The sequence below is a fragment of the Acanthochromis polyacanthus genome, chromosome 19 (genome assembly GCF_021347895.1).
Source record: "Acanthochromis polyacanthus isolate Apoly-LR-REF ecotype Palm Island chromosome 19, KAUST_Apoly_ChrSc, whole genome shotgun sequence".
Classification (NCBI taxonomy): domain Eukaryota; kingdom Metazoa; phylum Chordata; class Actinopteri; family Pomacentridae; genus Acanthochromis; species Acanthochromis polyacanthus.
Genome location: NC_067131.1, coordinates 15,818,120 through 15,835,680, shown reverse-complemented (window position 1 = coordinate 15,835,680; position 17,561 = coordinate 15,818,120). Strand labels below are relative to the sequence as shown.

Below are 17,561 nucleotides of genomic sequence, written 5' to 3'. Positions count from 1 at the left end.
CAAAATCTGAAACTTTTTTGCTTTCTTCTCTTCAAAAAAAAAAAAAACATCACTCTTACTAACCTCCCCCATCAACATAACTGAAAATTGATCCTGCTCTTACAGTCCATTTCACCAAGAAACAATAAAACACCATATGTTTTTTCTTGAGCCTCATCTCCTGCTAGGCAAAAGGACTTCCGCACTTAAATACCACATGAGTCAGATTAAGCCGCCAGTCACTTGCCAGTCAGACACAGCCTTCATGTAGCCCACTCGGCATCTCTTGTCTTCAGAAGACAAACTCACTAAAGGTTGCCTTGCTCTCTGCTTCGTCTTTGGAAATCCCTGGTGGCCACTTTCTTTGATACTGTGGTCAGCACGAGAAAGAAAAAAAAACAGAACAAGAAGCCCATGGGCTGCTGAGCATTTGAGCCCACCATGCAATCCCTCTTTCCTTCATACTCCAATTTTTAAGTGTGTGACAGTCATGTGAACAAGGCCATGCACATTCTTTCATGCATGAGCGCATAACTGTTGTAAGGATTCTGACAGGCACTCAGTGAAAAATCAAGTGCATTTAATCTGCAAGGCCACAGACTTTTCACCAGAGACATTTGGAACTGTTGCTGTGTATGTGAGCAAATTACAAGTAGACTGCTCACACTGCTAGTGACTACAAAACTTTGATGACAATACAAGATTAAAAAAAACAACAATCAAATCAAAGTTGCAGCATCTTTGTAAAACTAATAACATAGGGAATGAAGAGCATATGATCTGGATTCATGTCTAGCCACTTAATTGGTCCAAAAGGTCGCGTTAGGCCACATTCACTTCAGCGAAGATGTCACTGAGTGCACTCCTCCAGCCAGAGAGCTCTTTTGTAAACCCTCTAATGAATAGTTAGATCCAATGCGGAGAGGTTGAAAAAACAGAGGACCAAAAAAGAAAAGCACTGAGGGGGTAGAAAAACATGTCTACCAGCAGTTTGTTTCTAAACCCACGTGCAGAGGAACATACCAAGAGACTACCGTCTGTGAACTTTGCATTTTCCTTTTTTTCATTCAAAAAAAAAAAAAAAGAACTCCAGAAACTGATAAAGTCAACAGATGTTTTTGGGATTCTCTCGTGCTTTTGAGGCTGGCTGGCTGGTTTGGATTCTTGCTCAAGAACGGGAGGTGAAGAAGAAATCTTGTGCCGTTGTCTGTTTTGTATTCTGCCCCTATGATCCAATAAGCCTCTGACCCACGTGATGACACTAACGGATGCTGTGCCTCTCTACTCTACACCCCACCACCGCTGTTCCCCTGGTTGTGCACTAAATTTTTTATTACATTCAAGCAGTAAGGCAAAGAGCAGCTATGCTACCCCCCACACACACACTCCCCCTGCAATTCCTCCATTGAGCAAAACAATGTGGAGTCGAGTGAGGGATCAGAGGTCTTTTCCTGGGCCAAACCCCCACAGTCTCCCTCAGACGAGCTCACATGGTTTGAATCAATGCTGCCACTAGAGCTGTTTAGAGGACCAGCTCAATAAATACTATCGAGCTCGCTAGATATCTGCTTTGAAAAATGTATGTGATTTGTCCCTTTAGTCAGGAGGAATTTCTAATCTCATCCGACTCAGAAAAACAAGCAGGGAAAAAAAAAGAGAGGGAGAGAGAGAGATGGAGAAAGACTTGCAGTGCAAACAAAACTGTTTTGGGCGCTTTTGTTGTTCCTGCCAAACATCACAAATTCTTGTTTAAATTTCCCTTTGTCGTGTGTTTCTATAGTCTTGAGACGAGGAGGAAATTGGCCCTTAAGAGCCTGTGGAGATTCCTGCCTTTTACGCCCCTTCGGCAGTGAAAGACAACAGAAGTATCCCTTCTATAAAGGCCTGCTTGAGCTTTGTGCTACATGTCTCCTTTGAGGTAAAGAATGGTTGTTGTTGTAATATAACTCTCCCTTATTGCTGCAGATCAGTGAGATGAAATCTCTCCTGGCTCCTGGAGGTTACTCAACCAGAGAAAACTAAACACAAACACATGCACAAACTAAATCACAAAGCGAAGTAATAAGTCTGATGTTGTACAAGCAGCATCAGACAGTGACATGTTATTTATAGACATGGCAGAAACACTGTCACTTGTTTGCACATGAGGCCACAAATATTCATTTTGGAGCAAATATATTTGGATTTCAAGTTTTTCCTTTTTAGATAACTATAAACAAACTGTAAATTCAACTATCAGAGCAGATTTCCTCTAATTGCTTTCCTTGCTATGCTAAATATAAACTGCTTGTTAAAAATAAATTGAATTAGTGGAAGGCCTGAGTGGAACATTAAATAAACGAGAGTTCAGTCCAGTTAAGGCCCTGCTGCTGCTCAGGAACTGTGGCCTATGGGTGCAGCTATCCAGATTACCAGATTAATCAGGGATAACACTGGCAGGAAAGTTAGATCTGATTAACACTGGCAGGGGCATGCAAAACATTATTTATATTAAGTGCATATTTCAGGAACGCTAAGAGCTTCGGAATAACGTGGCCTGGATCAGAGCGTCGCAGTTTCGCCGAGGTCTTCTCAGAAAAAAAACAACAACCTGGGCGCAAAGGAGGCGCAAAAAAGAGGATGAGCAAAAGTGGGTCAAGTGTATATGTTGCAGTTATACAGCTGGGTGATGGGGATATCATGTAGTGGTGCTCAGCACATATTATGGGGTGTAAATAATTGAAATAAAACAGGCTTGTGACACAGGGAAAAAAAGGCCTTACGGTGGGAATTCATGCGTAACTGTCGTGTGACACAAATATAATTATTACATGGGGAAAACTCCCTTTTTATAGGTTGCAAATGCATAGATAAAAGCACAGTAATGGGGTTTAACTTCCCCAGTAAGTGGGATGAAGTTGAGGAGACACCTACAGTGATTGGAGCCGTTCCAGTGCTGGTTCCTGATGGACGTGCTGTAGGGATGGGGCGCTCCGGGCACCAGTCCTTTCTCCGGGATCAAGCATCCTCTGCTCTGGTTGTAGTAATCCATCATTAAAAACGGGTTCGGGCTGGGGTTCAGTCCCACAACGTCCACACTCTCATACATCATACGAAGCAGGGCGACAGGCGGGGAATATTACCAAAAAACGAACTATTGTCACGCACGCAGGAGCACAAGAGCCCTGGGGGGGGGAGAGGGGGGGTTCAGCTCCGCCACCAGCAGAGGTAGGATGTGAGGGGGCCCAGACGGGAGCGAAACTGCATTAAAATCGAAGGAAAAGTGGTAAATCCAAACGCAGCGGGGGAATTTGAACATTTGGCATCTTCTCACAGAGCTGTATTGATCGGAAAAAAATAATAATCAACCCGAGGAGTGAATCGGGGTCTGTAATAGCCTAGTCGGCTGCGCTCAATTTGAAAACATAATTTAGGAGAGCAGTCTGCATTGTGTCCAATGTAAGGGCACGACGCACACAAATAAATCTACAACCACTCGGATAACTTCAGTGGAATAAATCGGTCCTGTCGGCCTTTGCTCAAACACAGAGCAACATATGAGGCTGTATCCACACGACAAAGAGGAGAAAAAAACGGATAAAATCCCAGAAAATAAAACGCAGATCTCCAAAGTCCGAGTCCAGGGAAATTATGGATGAGGCGCAAATGTGAGGGGAGGGAATTCCACGGAGTTGTAGTTCGTCCGTTTGGGTTATGGTCGGTTGTCCCGTTTGCGCCCGCCGTGGGTGGACTCCTGTCAGCTCCGTCAATGAACCGGGCTCCCCTTTTTGCGCACCACAACAACCAGCGGCTCTCCACGGTCACACTCCGCTCTCCAACGTCCAGGTTCGCACGAAACGCGCAGCACCGCCTTGTTTGTATTTGGAGAGAGAAATCATTCCCACACCAAACCGTGCGGCTATCATGTTCTGCAGAAATGTGACAAGGCACAGCAGCTGAGGGCTTTGGCTCCACCTCCACTCGGCTCTTTTTCATTTTTTTCCCTCCCCTGCCTCCCCTCAGCGCCTTTCATGCGTTGCTCCTCCTCCGTTTAACCCCTTCAGGGACGTCACCATGGATCTCCCTCTCGGTGAAACACGGGCCCTGCATGAAACCGAGGGGGAGCCCGCCTCCCTCTCTCAAACTGAGCAGCGGGGGCTTTAAATAGGAATGTATTTGAGGACATGATTAAGTTATATAAGCTCAGTAATTAGTCTTTCATATCTTTACACGGAGTTCATGGGCATAATGAGTGCTGCAACAGAATGTAACCCTCTCACTCTTTTTCTTCCTGGAAGTTCTCTTTATTTGGGCTCCTCCTTCCAACTAATTTGACCCTTTCCCCCATGCTCTCATCAGTCCCTACCCTCCAATTTTTTTCTCCCCCAGCCGCTGTCTCCCTTATTTGCCTAATGCTATGCGGCTGAACTTTTCCTGAACCCAAGGAAGTAGGCAGCCTCACCTCCTGGTGACCCACTGGCTGACTCGGATTCGCCTCTCTGGCTTGCTCTCATCCCACATTATTCAAGGTTTCCCACCTTGTACACCCAGCGCAACACCATTACACTTTTCCTCGAGTGCTACCCAGAGAGGCCCCTCAGTTCGCTCAGCACACATTAAGAAACAAAAGTGGCAAAGTCACCCAGTCGTAGTAACCGACTGTTGACTTTTTCTCACAGTTTAGTTACAGCTGGGGTAGAGTCTGGGAAGTTGTTTTTGCTTCAGCGTTGCATCACATCCCCAATAAAATGTTTTTTACTCTGCAACATTCCATGCAGCATTGTTGCTGCCCTGTTATGCAGACATGCAGCTGTATCGTCCACAAGACTAGAGTCCATTCGAAGGTGCAAAAGCAGAACTGCAGAAGGTGTCAGGTGATGCCAAAACTAGTGCTGCAAGAATTAGGTGTCAATTAAGTCCCACAAACACATTATCAGTGTCATGCCTTCCTAAAACACTGGCTGTCATGTGATCTGAAGGGCAGCTGTTGGTTCAAACTGCCTGAGCATGCTGGTAGAGATTAAGGTTAAGCACCCACTACATATTAAATTAGAACTTTTTTTTTTTACTTTGGCACCGAAAAGAGCAAAAACAAAAAAAAAAAGAATCGATCTCTTAAAACAAAAGACCACATCTGAAAATATGAATCTTGTCTCATCATTGTTTGGCACATCCCTGACAAAATCAAGCAGATTTTCTGAGCTGCAGGTTCTGACAACTTGTCAGTGTTAATAAGATGACGTGTACCGTCCCAGCTTTTCAAAACTGCCTGCGTGGACAGAAAACATTTGATACTTCAATAGCCTTTTCAGATATATTTGAATTAATGTGGACAGGACCAAACTCCTGAGTGACTTGCGTTGTAACACACACCACTGCCGGAACAATACCTCTCCACCCCTACTTTCCCTACACCTGAGCCGCAGGCCAAAGCTGGGTCTGACCAACACGGTTTTTGAGAGGGATTATCTGCATGGAAACTGGCAGGGGGGCTCGGCCTGCTCCGCCCCCACTGACTGTGACACTTATTTAATGCAGGCTCCAGTGTGTTTACCCTGCCTGATAAGAGCCAATGTGCAGGCCTGGGCCACTACGACCCCTCGCCTGCATTGATAGCGCAGCCACACATTCTTTGACAGGATTAGCCCTATGAGTAATGACTGTCAGAAAATGCTAATTTTCCAGGCTCTGTTTTCTTCTCCGAGGGGAGAGCATTCATCCTCGGGTAATACCCTGCGATTGCATAGAACAAGCCGAGAGATAACGGATTGTTGATCATTACTTATTAGAGGAGGGACGAATACAAGATTAGACTGAAATAAAGTCCTTTTCCCACAGCTTTTTCACATTTATTTTTGGATGAGAAAGTAACATTGTCACGCTTAGAAAGGACTGATTATGTCCAGATGACGGCGAATAAATACATGCAGTATTTTTATTCTCACAGAAGGAGGGACAATTTGTAACAGAGGACTCCTGAGGGTAGACATTTGGGAAACTGGGTGTATAACGTTACATCCATGGAAAAATAAGAGCTGGTTCTGTTCCAGGCGGTGTCCAGTCTGTACGTAAGATTGACACATAAGAAACAAACATAAAAGCACAAAACAAAAACATACAGAGATATTATATGGGAGAGATTCACCACTTAATGAGGTCGCTCCTCCCAAAAAGTCAATCATCTGCACTGTAACAGCCAAACCAAAAGACATCCAGTCAGTTATGTGCTACAGATGCATAGTAAAAGTCTAACTGTAGGGAAAACCCCATTAAAACCCCAATTTAGGGAGAAAGTTTTTTTTTTTAAATCAGATTTGACAGTGATTCTATACATGCAGTTTATAGTGGGTGTTACCAAGATGACAGCAGTGTGGAGAGACTTTCTTGTAGGATTTTGAACATATATTTGACAACCGGTACAACAAATATAGGGGAACAAGCAAGATCAGAGGCCTCTACTGCATCTAAAGACAATAAAAAAAGAAAACGAAAGAGGGAGAGCCACAAGAAGTTCCACCAGCATTAACACACCAGTCCAGGTGGCCGCTCTTGTTCCAGCATCAACAAGCGCCACGCTCCTGAGAACACGGAAAAGTACTTTAGCACAACAAAGCCAGAGAGAATGAGATTGCATCCTGAGCCCCTAAGTTGTCGTTGAGAGCCCAGTCTCACATGCGAAGCTTGGGCTTCAAAGTGTGGTTGCGAAAAGTCCAGGCAAACTGATGGAAGGGCTAGATCAAAGCAGTGTTTAGATGTGGAGGCCTCGCAGAAATAGATGGTTATGTAACTGCAAATAATGGAGGGATACCACTAGCAGTAAATATAATGTCCTTGATTTGAAGCAAAGCTGTAAGTGAGAGTCCAGCGAGGAGATGGGGAGGGAGAGGGGTAGAGTGGGAGAAGGACTTTAGGAGAGAATTCAAAGAGTTTTATGGGCAAGGGCGGAGAGGAGATTGCTGGCTGGACCTTGAGGGTGTCAAACTATTTTTACTGCCCTCACTCTCCTTCTTTCTTAGTCCAATCAGGGGTGTTAGGAAGCAGTAAAAAGTGCTCCCTTTGCCATTCCTTCCCCAAGGAGATGAGTCGGCAGGTTTGAACAAACAATAGGTTGTTTTGTCATTTGGATTATTGTGAATGATAAAAAGAGGAGGGAGAGCACCTTCTCTGTAAACGCAAAGTGGAGTCAACGGTGTCAGAGCAGACCCTGGTTAAGCTAATGAGTGAGAATATTTGTTGAACGCTCAGCAGATTCTGGAGACAGTCCACCAACATCTGCAAACAGCTGTCCCTAAACTCAGTGTTCCTGCACTCTGGACATCATTTTTTTCCTCCAAACACTTCCTGCACAGTGTGTTCTTTATTGGTGTGGATGGTCAAATCAAAACAGAATCAAACTGTTTTAAAGTCATGGAAAAGTCTGCAGAGCTCTGGCAGCCTAGAGACACTAAACAGACTAAACGGCTAAGGAAAAACAGATCAGACTTGCTGTATCACTCGGACAGTACTTGACTTGGATAAAAGCTATCTCCTGACGAGATAAGGTCAGACATGTTCGAGTTAGAATGGCCTGGTCCTAATTTTAGAGTTCCTGTCTCCCTTAGTGGCTACTACACAAACACAGGCTCTCATGCTACACCTCCCCCGAGTACTCCTGCACATGTGCCAGCAGATGGCTAATGCCCAGACGATAAAGAAGTTTAGGCAAGCCTCGGCAAAGCTTACCATCTTTCTTAAATCTTCCCAGCGACCTAATAAAGCAGCACAGCAGGGAAAGACAGAGGAGGAGAAATTCAGAGGGGAAGCGCTGTAAGAAGTTGAAATGTGTCCTAATTTGAGAGGCAAGAAGAGACTCTAAGAAAGTGATTGTGTCTATCCAGATCCCTGTCACGCTGGTGGACAAAATGTGCTGTCTGCATGTCAGCAGCATTATCCCACAACTGTGATGATCAACACCATAATCCGTCCACCCCCACTCCTGCCGCTGCCGAGCAGCCAACTTCCTCATGCCACTCTGCCCTTAACAGGGATCACATCTCCCTGGAGTGCATGCCTGCGTGTGTGTCTAGGTGCATGTTTACTTTTGAGCCTACCTGAAACTCCACAAGCTGTCTGTTACCACTCTGTCCCCGTTGCTGCCTTTATGGTTTCTGTGCATGCATTTGTTTGCACAGCTGGTTTGTGCAGCCCTTACAGGCAGCACCAGCCAAACCCAACAGCTGTGCTCCCCGACAGCGAGCCAATGTGTAATGAGGGCCCGACCCTTCGATGTGAGAACAAGCTCCAGTTATCAATGAGCACTGCATCACTTCCACCTCCTTTCTGTCAATCTACTGGATACACACAGAAACCCTGACCCAAAGTTAAACTGTTCTATAGATCTCAGTGTTGGTGCTTTACAATGCTCAGTGTGCGTGCGTCTGTGTGTGTCTTCTCTAAAAAGAGCCTCTTAATGGCTGCATGAATCTTTGTGAAAGCACCCCCCGATCATTATCCCTTTAATGTCCTTCCGACAGCAGATTCCAGCATTTATGGTACAGGCCTATAAAGCCTTTTATTGTTTAGCCTGGCTCTATGGTGGCCGTAACCTGGTTTTCCCATTTTTTATGGGGACCTTCACTATATCACAAGGGGGAGGACAAAGCTGCCCACCATCGGTGTTTACCAAAGTATGGCCTACTCATAAATCCATCGTGGCCGGCGGCATTCTGGAAATACCTCAGCGGAGGGAGAGAAAGAGAGAGAGGAGGGGGGGAAGGAGACATGGCTTATTGTATGGCTTGTAATCGTGCACACTCTGCAGCCTTGAGTTAGAGAGCCCATCTCCTCAATGATCATTAGGTCTATGTTCCTTTGCACTGAGTCCATCACTCAGCAAATCAAGAGAAAATTGCTATGGATGTTACCCTGGAGGAAGGATATCTCAATATCAGTCATGCCGGACTTGGGATGGCCCCCATTAGCTGTCAGAAACAGGGAGATGTTTAGTCCATACAGATGGACACACCACTAATTCTATTAAGAAAGACAAGAGGGACAGAGAAAGCAACACAGAGAAAAGGGGGGACTAAGACAGCAAGCAAAGGAGAGAAACTCTGAGAGAAATGTGCAGTAAATTATGAGAGTGTAAAATGGATATTCAGTTGATATATACAAATCAATGAGCTGTAGTCAAAAGAGGTGAGAAGTGTGTTTTTGAACTGGTGAGCTATTTCCTGAGAGTAAAGATCAGCTGGCAAGTGACAGTGAGATTTAAGAAAGCTGTGTACATTTTGGAATTAGAAATATTTTACAGAAAAGTACGTTTTCTATTTAAGTCATCCGAAAACTGCAGATTTATTTGTTCTCAGTGGATTTCTGGTATTCCTCCACTTAATGTGTGAGTGTCACTTTGGATAAGAAGAGTGTATTTGTTAATGTGCCATCTCAGTGATAATGAGTTTCAGTCTGCTTTCTATTATCCGCATTACAGGAAATCCCTGCAATTTGTTAGGCACAATAAAAAACTGAAACAGATTTTGAAAACATGGAACATGCACAAAGATTTAGCGGCACATTCTCATACAAAACATTTAAGCGGGGCCAATTAGTTGAAGGCTGAGTATCTATCAGGATAAATAAAATAAAGGCTGTAGCAAAAAGTAAAGCCATCCTTTCTTCTACACTTCAGAGTAGCGCTGTAGCACCTGAGATTGGTCTTTCGGAAGGTGTCATCTCAGAATCAATGTTACTTTTACTCTCAGACAAAAAGGGCTGTATTTTATTGTAAGACCAGTCACGATCACAACTGCAGGCGATATCACTGAATTGACAGATTTATTTGTTAGCATCATTTATGTGATTGGATGTATAATCCTGATTGAAATGCAACTGATAATTTCACTTATTTATAATTAGAAATTTTTGTCACTCTTAACAAGTGAGCCATCTCATTCATATTCACACCAAGAAAGAAGAAGAAGCTGCGGCTGTCTGGGAGGTTAGTCAAATCTTCTAAACCACAGTCTGAACCACAGTTTTAAAACCACAAAGTGCTAAAGTGCAAAACAGCATCTAAAGAAAACACACAGCTGCATAATTCTGCCATGCAACACTTACTGAGGCAGCTGAGAACGTGTAAAACTTTTATCAGCCTTTAGAAGAGACGCTTAATGAATTGCAACGCTAACAAAGTTTTCTTGTTAATATTATCAGTTAGCCTCTGTACATAAACTCTTCAGAAATCTCTCCATTCCTCATCCAAATGAGTTTAATGGCTATTAACCATGCAAATAGTTACCTATGTATATAATGTATGTTTCAGTGCCCAATACATGTTCTACATTTTATTGACAATGTTGGACTTGCCATGCTTTGGTCTCTGGCTAAGTGGTCCTGACAACAACACTACTTTAATTTATTTGACAATTTTTACATTTACACATGACCTCAAATCATGTTTTATGCACTGAATATCTTGCTGTATCCTCATATGTGACAGCCAGCGGCTACCAAACATTAGGCATGCTATGGAAGAGAAAGATATTCACTACACTGACCACAGAGTAAGATGCAGACATAGAATACAGCATGAGAAGGTTGAAGAAAGAGATGTTGTCCTGCAGGACAGCTCAGAGGAAGGAGCATTGAGTAGAAGTGAAGAGGAGAGCAGGAAGCAGATGGTAGAGACTTGCAAAATGAGCACTCAGTCCACATCTCTGCTCTGCCAAAACTCACTGAGAAATTGGCATCACTGATGCAATTACAACTCAGGCTACATTCTATTTATCTATGTATGTCTTTCCAGCATCCAAGTTCTCGACCGCAGCCTTGCCCTCATGGCCTTAACTAAGAGTTCACAAAAACTGCAGTCAAGAGAGCAGGCTAAATTAAAACACCATCTTCTTATCAAAACCTTTTATTCCAAGCTTTTGATTTTACTTATGTTGTCTGATTTGAGCCGTTTCATCTCACTGCGTCAGGGATCCAAGTGTTTTTTTCTCCTTCCCTCTCACTGCTTTCTGTCGCTCTCTGTCTCTCTCCAGTTTTTTGAAGTGCTACAGAGGGCCAATTTCCTGCTTTCCATTCAGAAGTGTGATGCTCGTGGTGGCCTGGAGGGGATATGAGAGGAGGTGGGGGGAGGTTAGTGGTTCGCTTTAAGTGGATTGCCCTCAGTCTTGTTGTGCCCAGCCCAAAGCATTATAACGCCTCGGCGAGTGACCTCCACTTGAGCGGTGCCCCTAACACCAGCACCAGGCAGGGCACACTGATTGTTGTGCTTGTTGTACAAAGACTGAATGTGTGCCACAGACCGCACAGAGGTTGGATAACTGCGGGCTGAATGTGTAGTCAGCACTCACTGAAACCATGGTGCACGTGGGTGGAGACGGGTGGGGGTGTGTGTGTGTGATGCCGTTCTAATCCTGCCCTTGCTCATTTATAAGCCTGGCTACTCTCTCCTGGGCGCTTGGCTTGCTGCATCCTGCTTTTTGTGTTTTAAGTTCATGTATCTCTGTGTTGAAGCACGTCAATGTTCAAAAGTGCCGAGTTGGTTCAGATGTTAATGAAACATGTGGAATCCCCTGCTTAGCCAGCAAGTTGGGAGCTGGGGACAACAAAGAGGGGAGCAACAGACTGCCACGGCTCAGAGCATGACAAATGCCCCTGCCACCGTCACCACTGTGGCCCCCGTCACCCTGCTTTTTACAGCGAGGGTGGGTCGGGGGGGAGGCCGGGGAGGGGTAGGGGTAGGGGAGATCTGCCTCCCCTGGATGGATGGATGACTCCGCCGCATTAAAAGAGAAGGGAGCAGAGCGATGAGGGTGAGGGAGGAGGAGTTATCAGCATTTCAAAAGAACGTAGCACAGGGGATGTAGATGAAGCTTTTCTCTGCCATTTCTCACCCTATCTGTTACTGTCCAACCCCCCCCCCCCCCCACTCCAGCACTACAGTGTGTCTGTGTGTGTGTACATATATATATATATATATATATATGTGTGTGTGTGTGTGTGTGTGTGTGTGTGTGTGTGTGTGTGTGTGTGTGTGTGTGTGAAAGAGAAGAGTTAATTGGATGAGAAGCAGGTCTATTTAGCCACAAGTCCCAGAGGTACATATGGGTCAGCTTCATCTGAGAGTCGGGGACAACCCCGACAGTCAAATCTGCCCCACCAGAGCAGATTTTCATTGTGCTGTGGTTGATTTTGAAGCCCAAAGGTCAACTCAGCCACAGGCAGCAGAAAAGAGCCTCGTCCCTCGTCATTCTTAGACAACAAACCATGAGAGCGATTGTGAAATCTGACACCAGTGTCAAATTTTTTTGCCCTCAGGCCCCGACTTGTTCTGCCCTTCATATTTAGATGGTAATGCAAAAACAAACAGCAGGGGAAAATAGGGAAGTACTGAAAACATGAACAACATCACATGACTGATCATATGCCAAAATATTCGTCCGCATCTCTCAGCACAGAGAAGCTGTTGTTAAACTGTTGCTTAACAATGTTACACACATCCTTGCAATCTCAATGACATGGCTCTTACAAACTGGAACATTTCAAATAAACAGATCTGCACTGACAGATTTTGATATCAAAAACAGCCAGAAGAGAGAAAGCGAGCACAGAGGGTCCCTTCATTTCTCTTCATCCATTGAATTTCAATAATTTCGAGAAAAAACTTTGTCCCTCGTATGTCAATGCAACATTGTGTCAAAAAGCTCAAATAAAAATGATCCACAGATGTTTGCAAATGGGCCTAGTACTTCTAAAAGTTAAAAAAAAGACTGGCTTTGGACTGATGGCATCCATTGGCAGTCACTATGGCTACACAAACCATCTGTGTTGTGAACCCGTAGAGAGGGGAGTGTCTCAGAAGTAAGTAAATAGGCTAATACAAAAAGTGAATGGCTCAGAAGGGCAGATCATTAGCTGGCCACATCTTGCCATTCTCTGTGTGATACCACGACAGGAGGGGGGTCGATACATGAAAAAGAAGCCTGATAATATTTAACCAGTGGAGATCTATCATCAATCTGGTCCGTCTCCCCCCCGACATCATCAGTTCTCACCCCCACTTCTGGCCTATTGTCATTCAGACTCCTGCTCCCTTTCACTCCTTATTCAATATTTTTGAGCCATTGTTCCACCTTACATGCCCCCACTGAACTACATTACTTTTCCCACTCTGGTGAAAGGAGAGGGGCAACAGCCAGAAAAAACATAATATGTTATAGTGTCAGGAGTAACAAAAACATCAGCCGGCCATGGCAAAAGTCTGGGCTTTGCACGCATTCTCAAGCGCCAACTCCAAGCAAAAGCATCATCTCGGTTTCTCCCCCTGTACGCTCAAGAACACTTTTTTTCCCCTCTCACACACATACACACTGTGACCCCGTGGGCTTTACTGGGCTCTTTGAATGAAAAAGAGAAGTCATTTATCCGACTCATCTTTGCTGCACCTCGCAGCACCTTTTAAAAACACTCTTTATTCCTTGCTAAGGCTAAAGCTGCACCTTACTGACAGCATGATGGAGAGCCCCATTCTGCCTCCCTTTCTTCCCTTCCTTTCTTTCTCTCTCTCTGCTGTCTCTGGAGCTTCTCCTGTCTAACCATCCTAGCTGCCAACAGTCCTCCCAAGAAAAGTGAAGGCTAAGCTTCAGTGACAACATAAGAAAGTGTAGGTCCATGTGCAAACGTGTAGCTGTCTGTGTGTGTGTGTTGTGTGTGTGCCTTGGGGTGTTTTGGCATGGATCCCTGTGTATCAGTGTTTCCACGTTTAATCGGAAAAAAAGGTGCCACAGTAAAATGTGTAAAAAGGTGCAGGCCGGGGAGGGAGGGGGGAGTTCACAGATGAGCTTGTTCATGTGTGGAGGTGAGAACAGGAGTGCCAGAGGCTGCTGGGAGGCCTGTCGAGTCGGAGCGCATCACGATTTAACCAAATCATCCACCAGAACCCGTCAATATTTAGCCCGCCATCTCGTCACTGTCTCACCTCTTTCACATCCTCTCTGTTCTGTAACTTTCATAATGTCAATAACCAAAAGATAGTGAGTCTGCTGAGACGCTGTTGCATTGCAGTATCAATTCCAATAAGATCTACATCACATTTCTACCTGTGAGCAGCATCGTGTAGCTTTGCATCCAAATATTTGCGGTTGGATTCTGCTGATCAGTTATGTTCACCTTATCGTTCACTGAGGTTATAAAATGTTACAGGTTAGCAGACAACACTGTCCATGATGTGGATTGTTATGGCCAAAAGACACAATATCTGAGGAAAAAATTAAAAATAAAATTAAGCTGTCAGCCATCTTAAGCTTTTGCATGTTTTGTCTCTTTTTTGGCCAATGAATTACACTCAAAACCCAAGTGTAAAGAGTTGAAAATAGTCTGCAGAAATCATTACATTCTGTGTGGTCCCTATGTTGGAGTACCAAGCAGATAATCACTTGCACTCAATTATTTATGAAATGATTATATATGAATTAATTTAGCAATATTTATTTTTTAAATACCACAGTTCTCGCTAACATCAATCATTCACATTTAATTCTTCCTCCCTCCCTATTTTCCTGTCATTTTCTACTCTCAGCTGTCAAATAAAAAACAAAATAGATCAAAAAAGTCCTTTTTATGAGGTTTTACCAATATATCTTCAAGTTTTATTGTGCTTGCAGTGGACACACAACAGATGATGCGTATTCCAGGTGCCTCAGCCGGCTGAGCGTCAGGTTGTCTAGACTGTATTTGACTAAAGGTGTGCACACTCTCTGTTTGCTGGTTTATCTGGAAGAGTTTCGATACAACCCAGCAGACATCAACAGTAAAACCTCTAACCCACTTGGCAAAGAGCCCACCTCTTTTTTTATCTCCCTCTCTCCATGGATGGATCATTCATCACACTCTTCCTCCCTCTTTCTCTCCACACAGCATCCTGGTCTGCAACATATGCCCCAACAATACAGCTGTAACTACAGATAAGGGTCACCATCACGACAGGTTGGACTCAAAATTCTTCTCATTATATTGAATAGGAATAAAATGATAAAATAGGCCTATAGAGGGAGAGATAACTTCAGAAACAGCACCAAAAGAAGGAAAGGAAAATCAGGTTTGCTGAGCCAAGCTGTTTCAAGGTCTCCACCAGTTAATTCTGCTGATCTTTTCCTGCAATATAAATGCGTTCAGCTACTGATGCAGTGTCCACATGGTCCCTGACAGGCAGATTTGTTACTGAAAGGATGCAAAAGGTTGTGATTTCTCCATTAGAGCCATTAAAAGTACTTTCGTAGTTGGTTAAAGAGAAGCAGTTTGGGGGTTTAATGGTTGTGAGATGAAAGAATCTACTGCTGAGCCTGGTGAATGTGCGTGTTGTGGGTCTAATTCAACCAAACATCTGTGATGGGAGGTGCCGCCACATGCCCCCCCCCCCCCCCCCCAACATCATCACTCTTCTGCCTTTCACAACTACACTGGATTCCCACGTTACTGATTGACTTATCAGCAACAGGGAGTGGTTAGATCTGATCTCCTGTGTTGGTAAATTTGAAAGCATTTTGAAATAGATTTTGCAACTGATAGCTGTAACTTCTCACAGGCAAAATACAGTAAGTAATGCACAAGCATTGACATAAATGACTAATGGTTTCTGCACTTCCCTCCTTTCATTGTAACTTCCCTATTGTCTGACATCAACATGTCTGGTATTTCAACGCAACGTTGCATGTTCTCACGCATGTGGGCTAAGAATTTCCAACTGGATTGTGTCAGAGGCTCTGTCACAGTGGCATCTGTGCCTCCTCTCCACCTCAAGTTCTGTTAATTGAAGAAGCCAGTGACTGTCTGAGAGGTCGCAATGAAGAGCTCCAGACCCACTGTACATTCATACGACGCCCTTCACCACACTCAGGTCACACTCACAGTAATACAAACAACACAAATACCTCTGAGACATAACACAGCCAAAGAAAATCACATGCCATATGGATCTAATACTGTGTCTTATGTTGTATGACAGTAATGGAAGTATAAATAACAGATACGTATTTTATTATGATAAGCTGACTACCAAAGAAATTTTGCAGTACGCAACATGCTACATGACAAAGATCATAATGTACGTGTAAAAGAAATACTAGAAAAGGTCTCAATTTCAAATGTCAGAAAGAAAGTGTAACCATAAAGACCAGTTACCGTCATACCCTAAAGTATGTAAAAAAGAACTATAAAGTGTGAGGTCTGTGAGCTTTTCCAAAGGAACTGATAGCAACTACAAAGTGAAGAAAGTGTGTGTGAATAATTCATGAAGGACAGAAAGCGACAGTTAACAGGAGTGTGTCATAGGACACTGACGTCCCATCCATCCATCCATCCTATCCAGCCATAAACCATCTTCATCCACTCTGTCTCTCTCCTCCTCTCTCTCTGCTCTGGGGAGTTCAGATAAAGGATAATGGATCTGCTGACATTCATCTGTCCTAAAAAGAAATTCACGTAAAATAACCCAAGCAGCATGCAAATACATGCACAGCAGCCAAATGAGGGCACACACACATTCTCAAGTATGTATATATGAGCCTTTGTACACAGACTGGTGTGTACACAAGCAGCGAATGTGCATCTGTGTAGCTAAAATGCACACAACTACACAAACATGCACAAATGTACAAACATGTAACTGCTGTATAGCAACATCTATGAAGTGAATTCACGCATATTGTAATTTGTGCATGCATGAATGTATCAGTTTGCACACACCAGCTCTCTTTATCCCTTTATTGGACACCCACACATGTACACTCACACAGACACACACACATCCAATGCCCTGCAGGCCTGGTGCTGAGATAGTTCCCAGACAACACCTCAGAATTCAACGGTCAAATGCAGGCAGTTAGCCAAAGCGCCCCAGGCTGAACTTGGATTGATGATCATAATTTGTGTCAGAGAGGCTTCTGCTGAATAACGATGGCCAATAATGCAGTGACACCAATGATGCCCATGTGCATGTCACAGCCATAGTTCAGACCCTGCAGATGCTACCTAATAAGAATCAAATGAGCGGTGTGCGTCTGCTGCTCGCATATGAACACATATGGTACCATGCAGATGCACACAAGCTGTAAAGAGACACAAAGTCAGTCGTATCTGGCTAATTAAGCAGGTTGAGTCTATAGATGTGTGCAAACAATCGCTGGCTGGAGAGGACAAATGCACACATGGAGGTGAAAATCAAAGAATATTTCACATTACTGCTTCCCAAATTAAAAGAGTATGTTTTGATAAATTCTCTTCAATTTCAAATAAACATTTGGTTGATTCGATTTTCATTTTTTAAACTCTCCTTTATTGTGTATTCCATAAGCCTTTGACATATAAGATTACACTACTGGCTGCCGTAAAGCTACATAAGGTCCTTCGTCGCAGACCTCCACTAACACACATATACATGCAGCAAATCCCACCATCAGCAACATGCAGGTGCACGATCATTCCAGCAAAGAGATAACAATGGACACCATCCTCTCCCTCTCTCTGTCTCTCTCTGTGCCAAAAACCCAGTCATCTGGCAAAAGAGCTGAGTGGGACACATCATCAAGGGTATATTTGTTGTCCCAAAGCAGACACACACA

General features: G+C 44.0%; 1 protein-coding gene across 5 annotated transcripts in view; it reads right to left on the bottom strand.

The window, feature by feature from the left end:
• The window catches only part of raraa (retinoic acid receptor, alpha a), a 154,084-nt gene that overhangs the window by 36,652 nt on the left and 99,871 nt on the right, over window positions 1-17,561 (bottom strand). The window contains exon 1 of one of the 5 annotated variants that reach the window (XM_022204893.2): window positions 2,893-3,941. The exons of the other annotated variants lie outside the window; for them this stretch is intronic. Within the exon in view, the coding sequence (XP_022060585.1) occupies window positions 2,893-3,070 (178 nt within the window). The 5' untranslated portion in view covers window positions 3,071-3,941. Of the gene's footprint in view, window positions 1-2,892; window positions 3,942-17,561 lie in introns of those variants that run through there. 5 annotated transcript variants of the gene reach the window in all.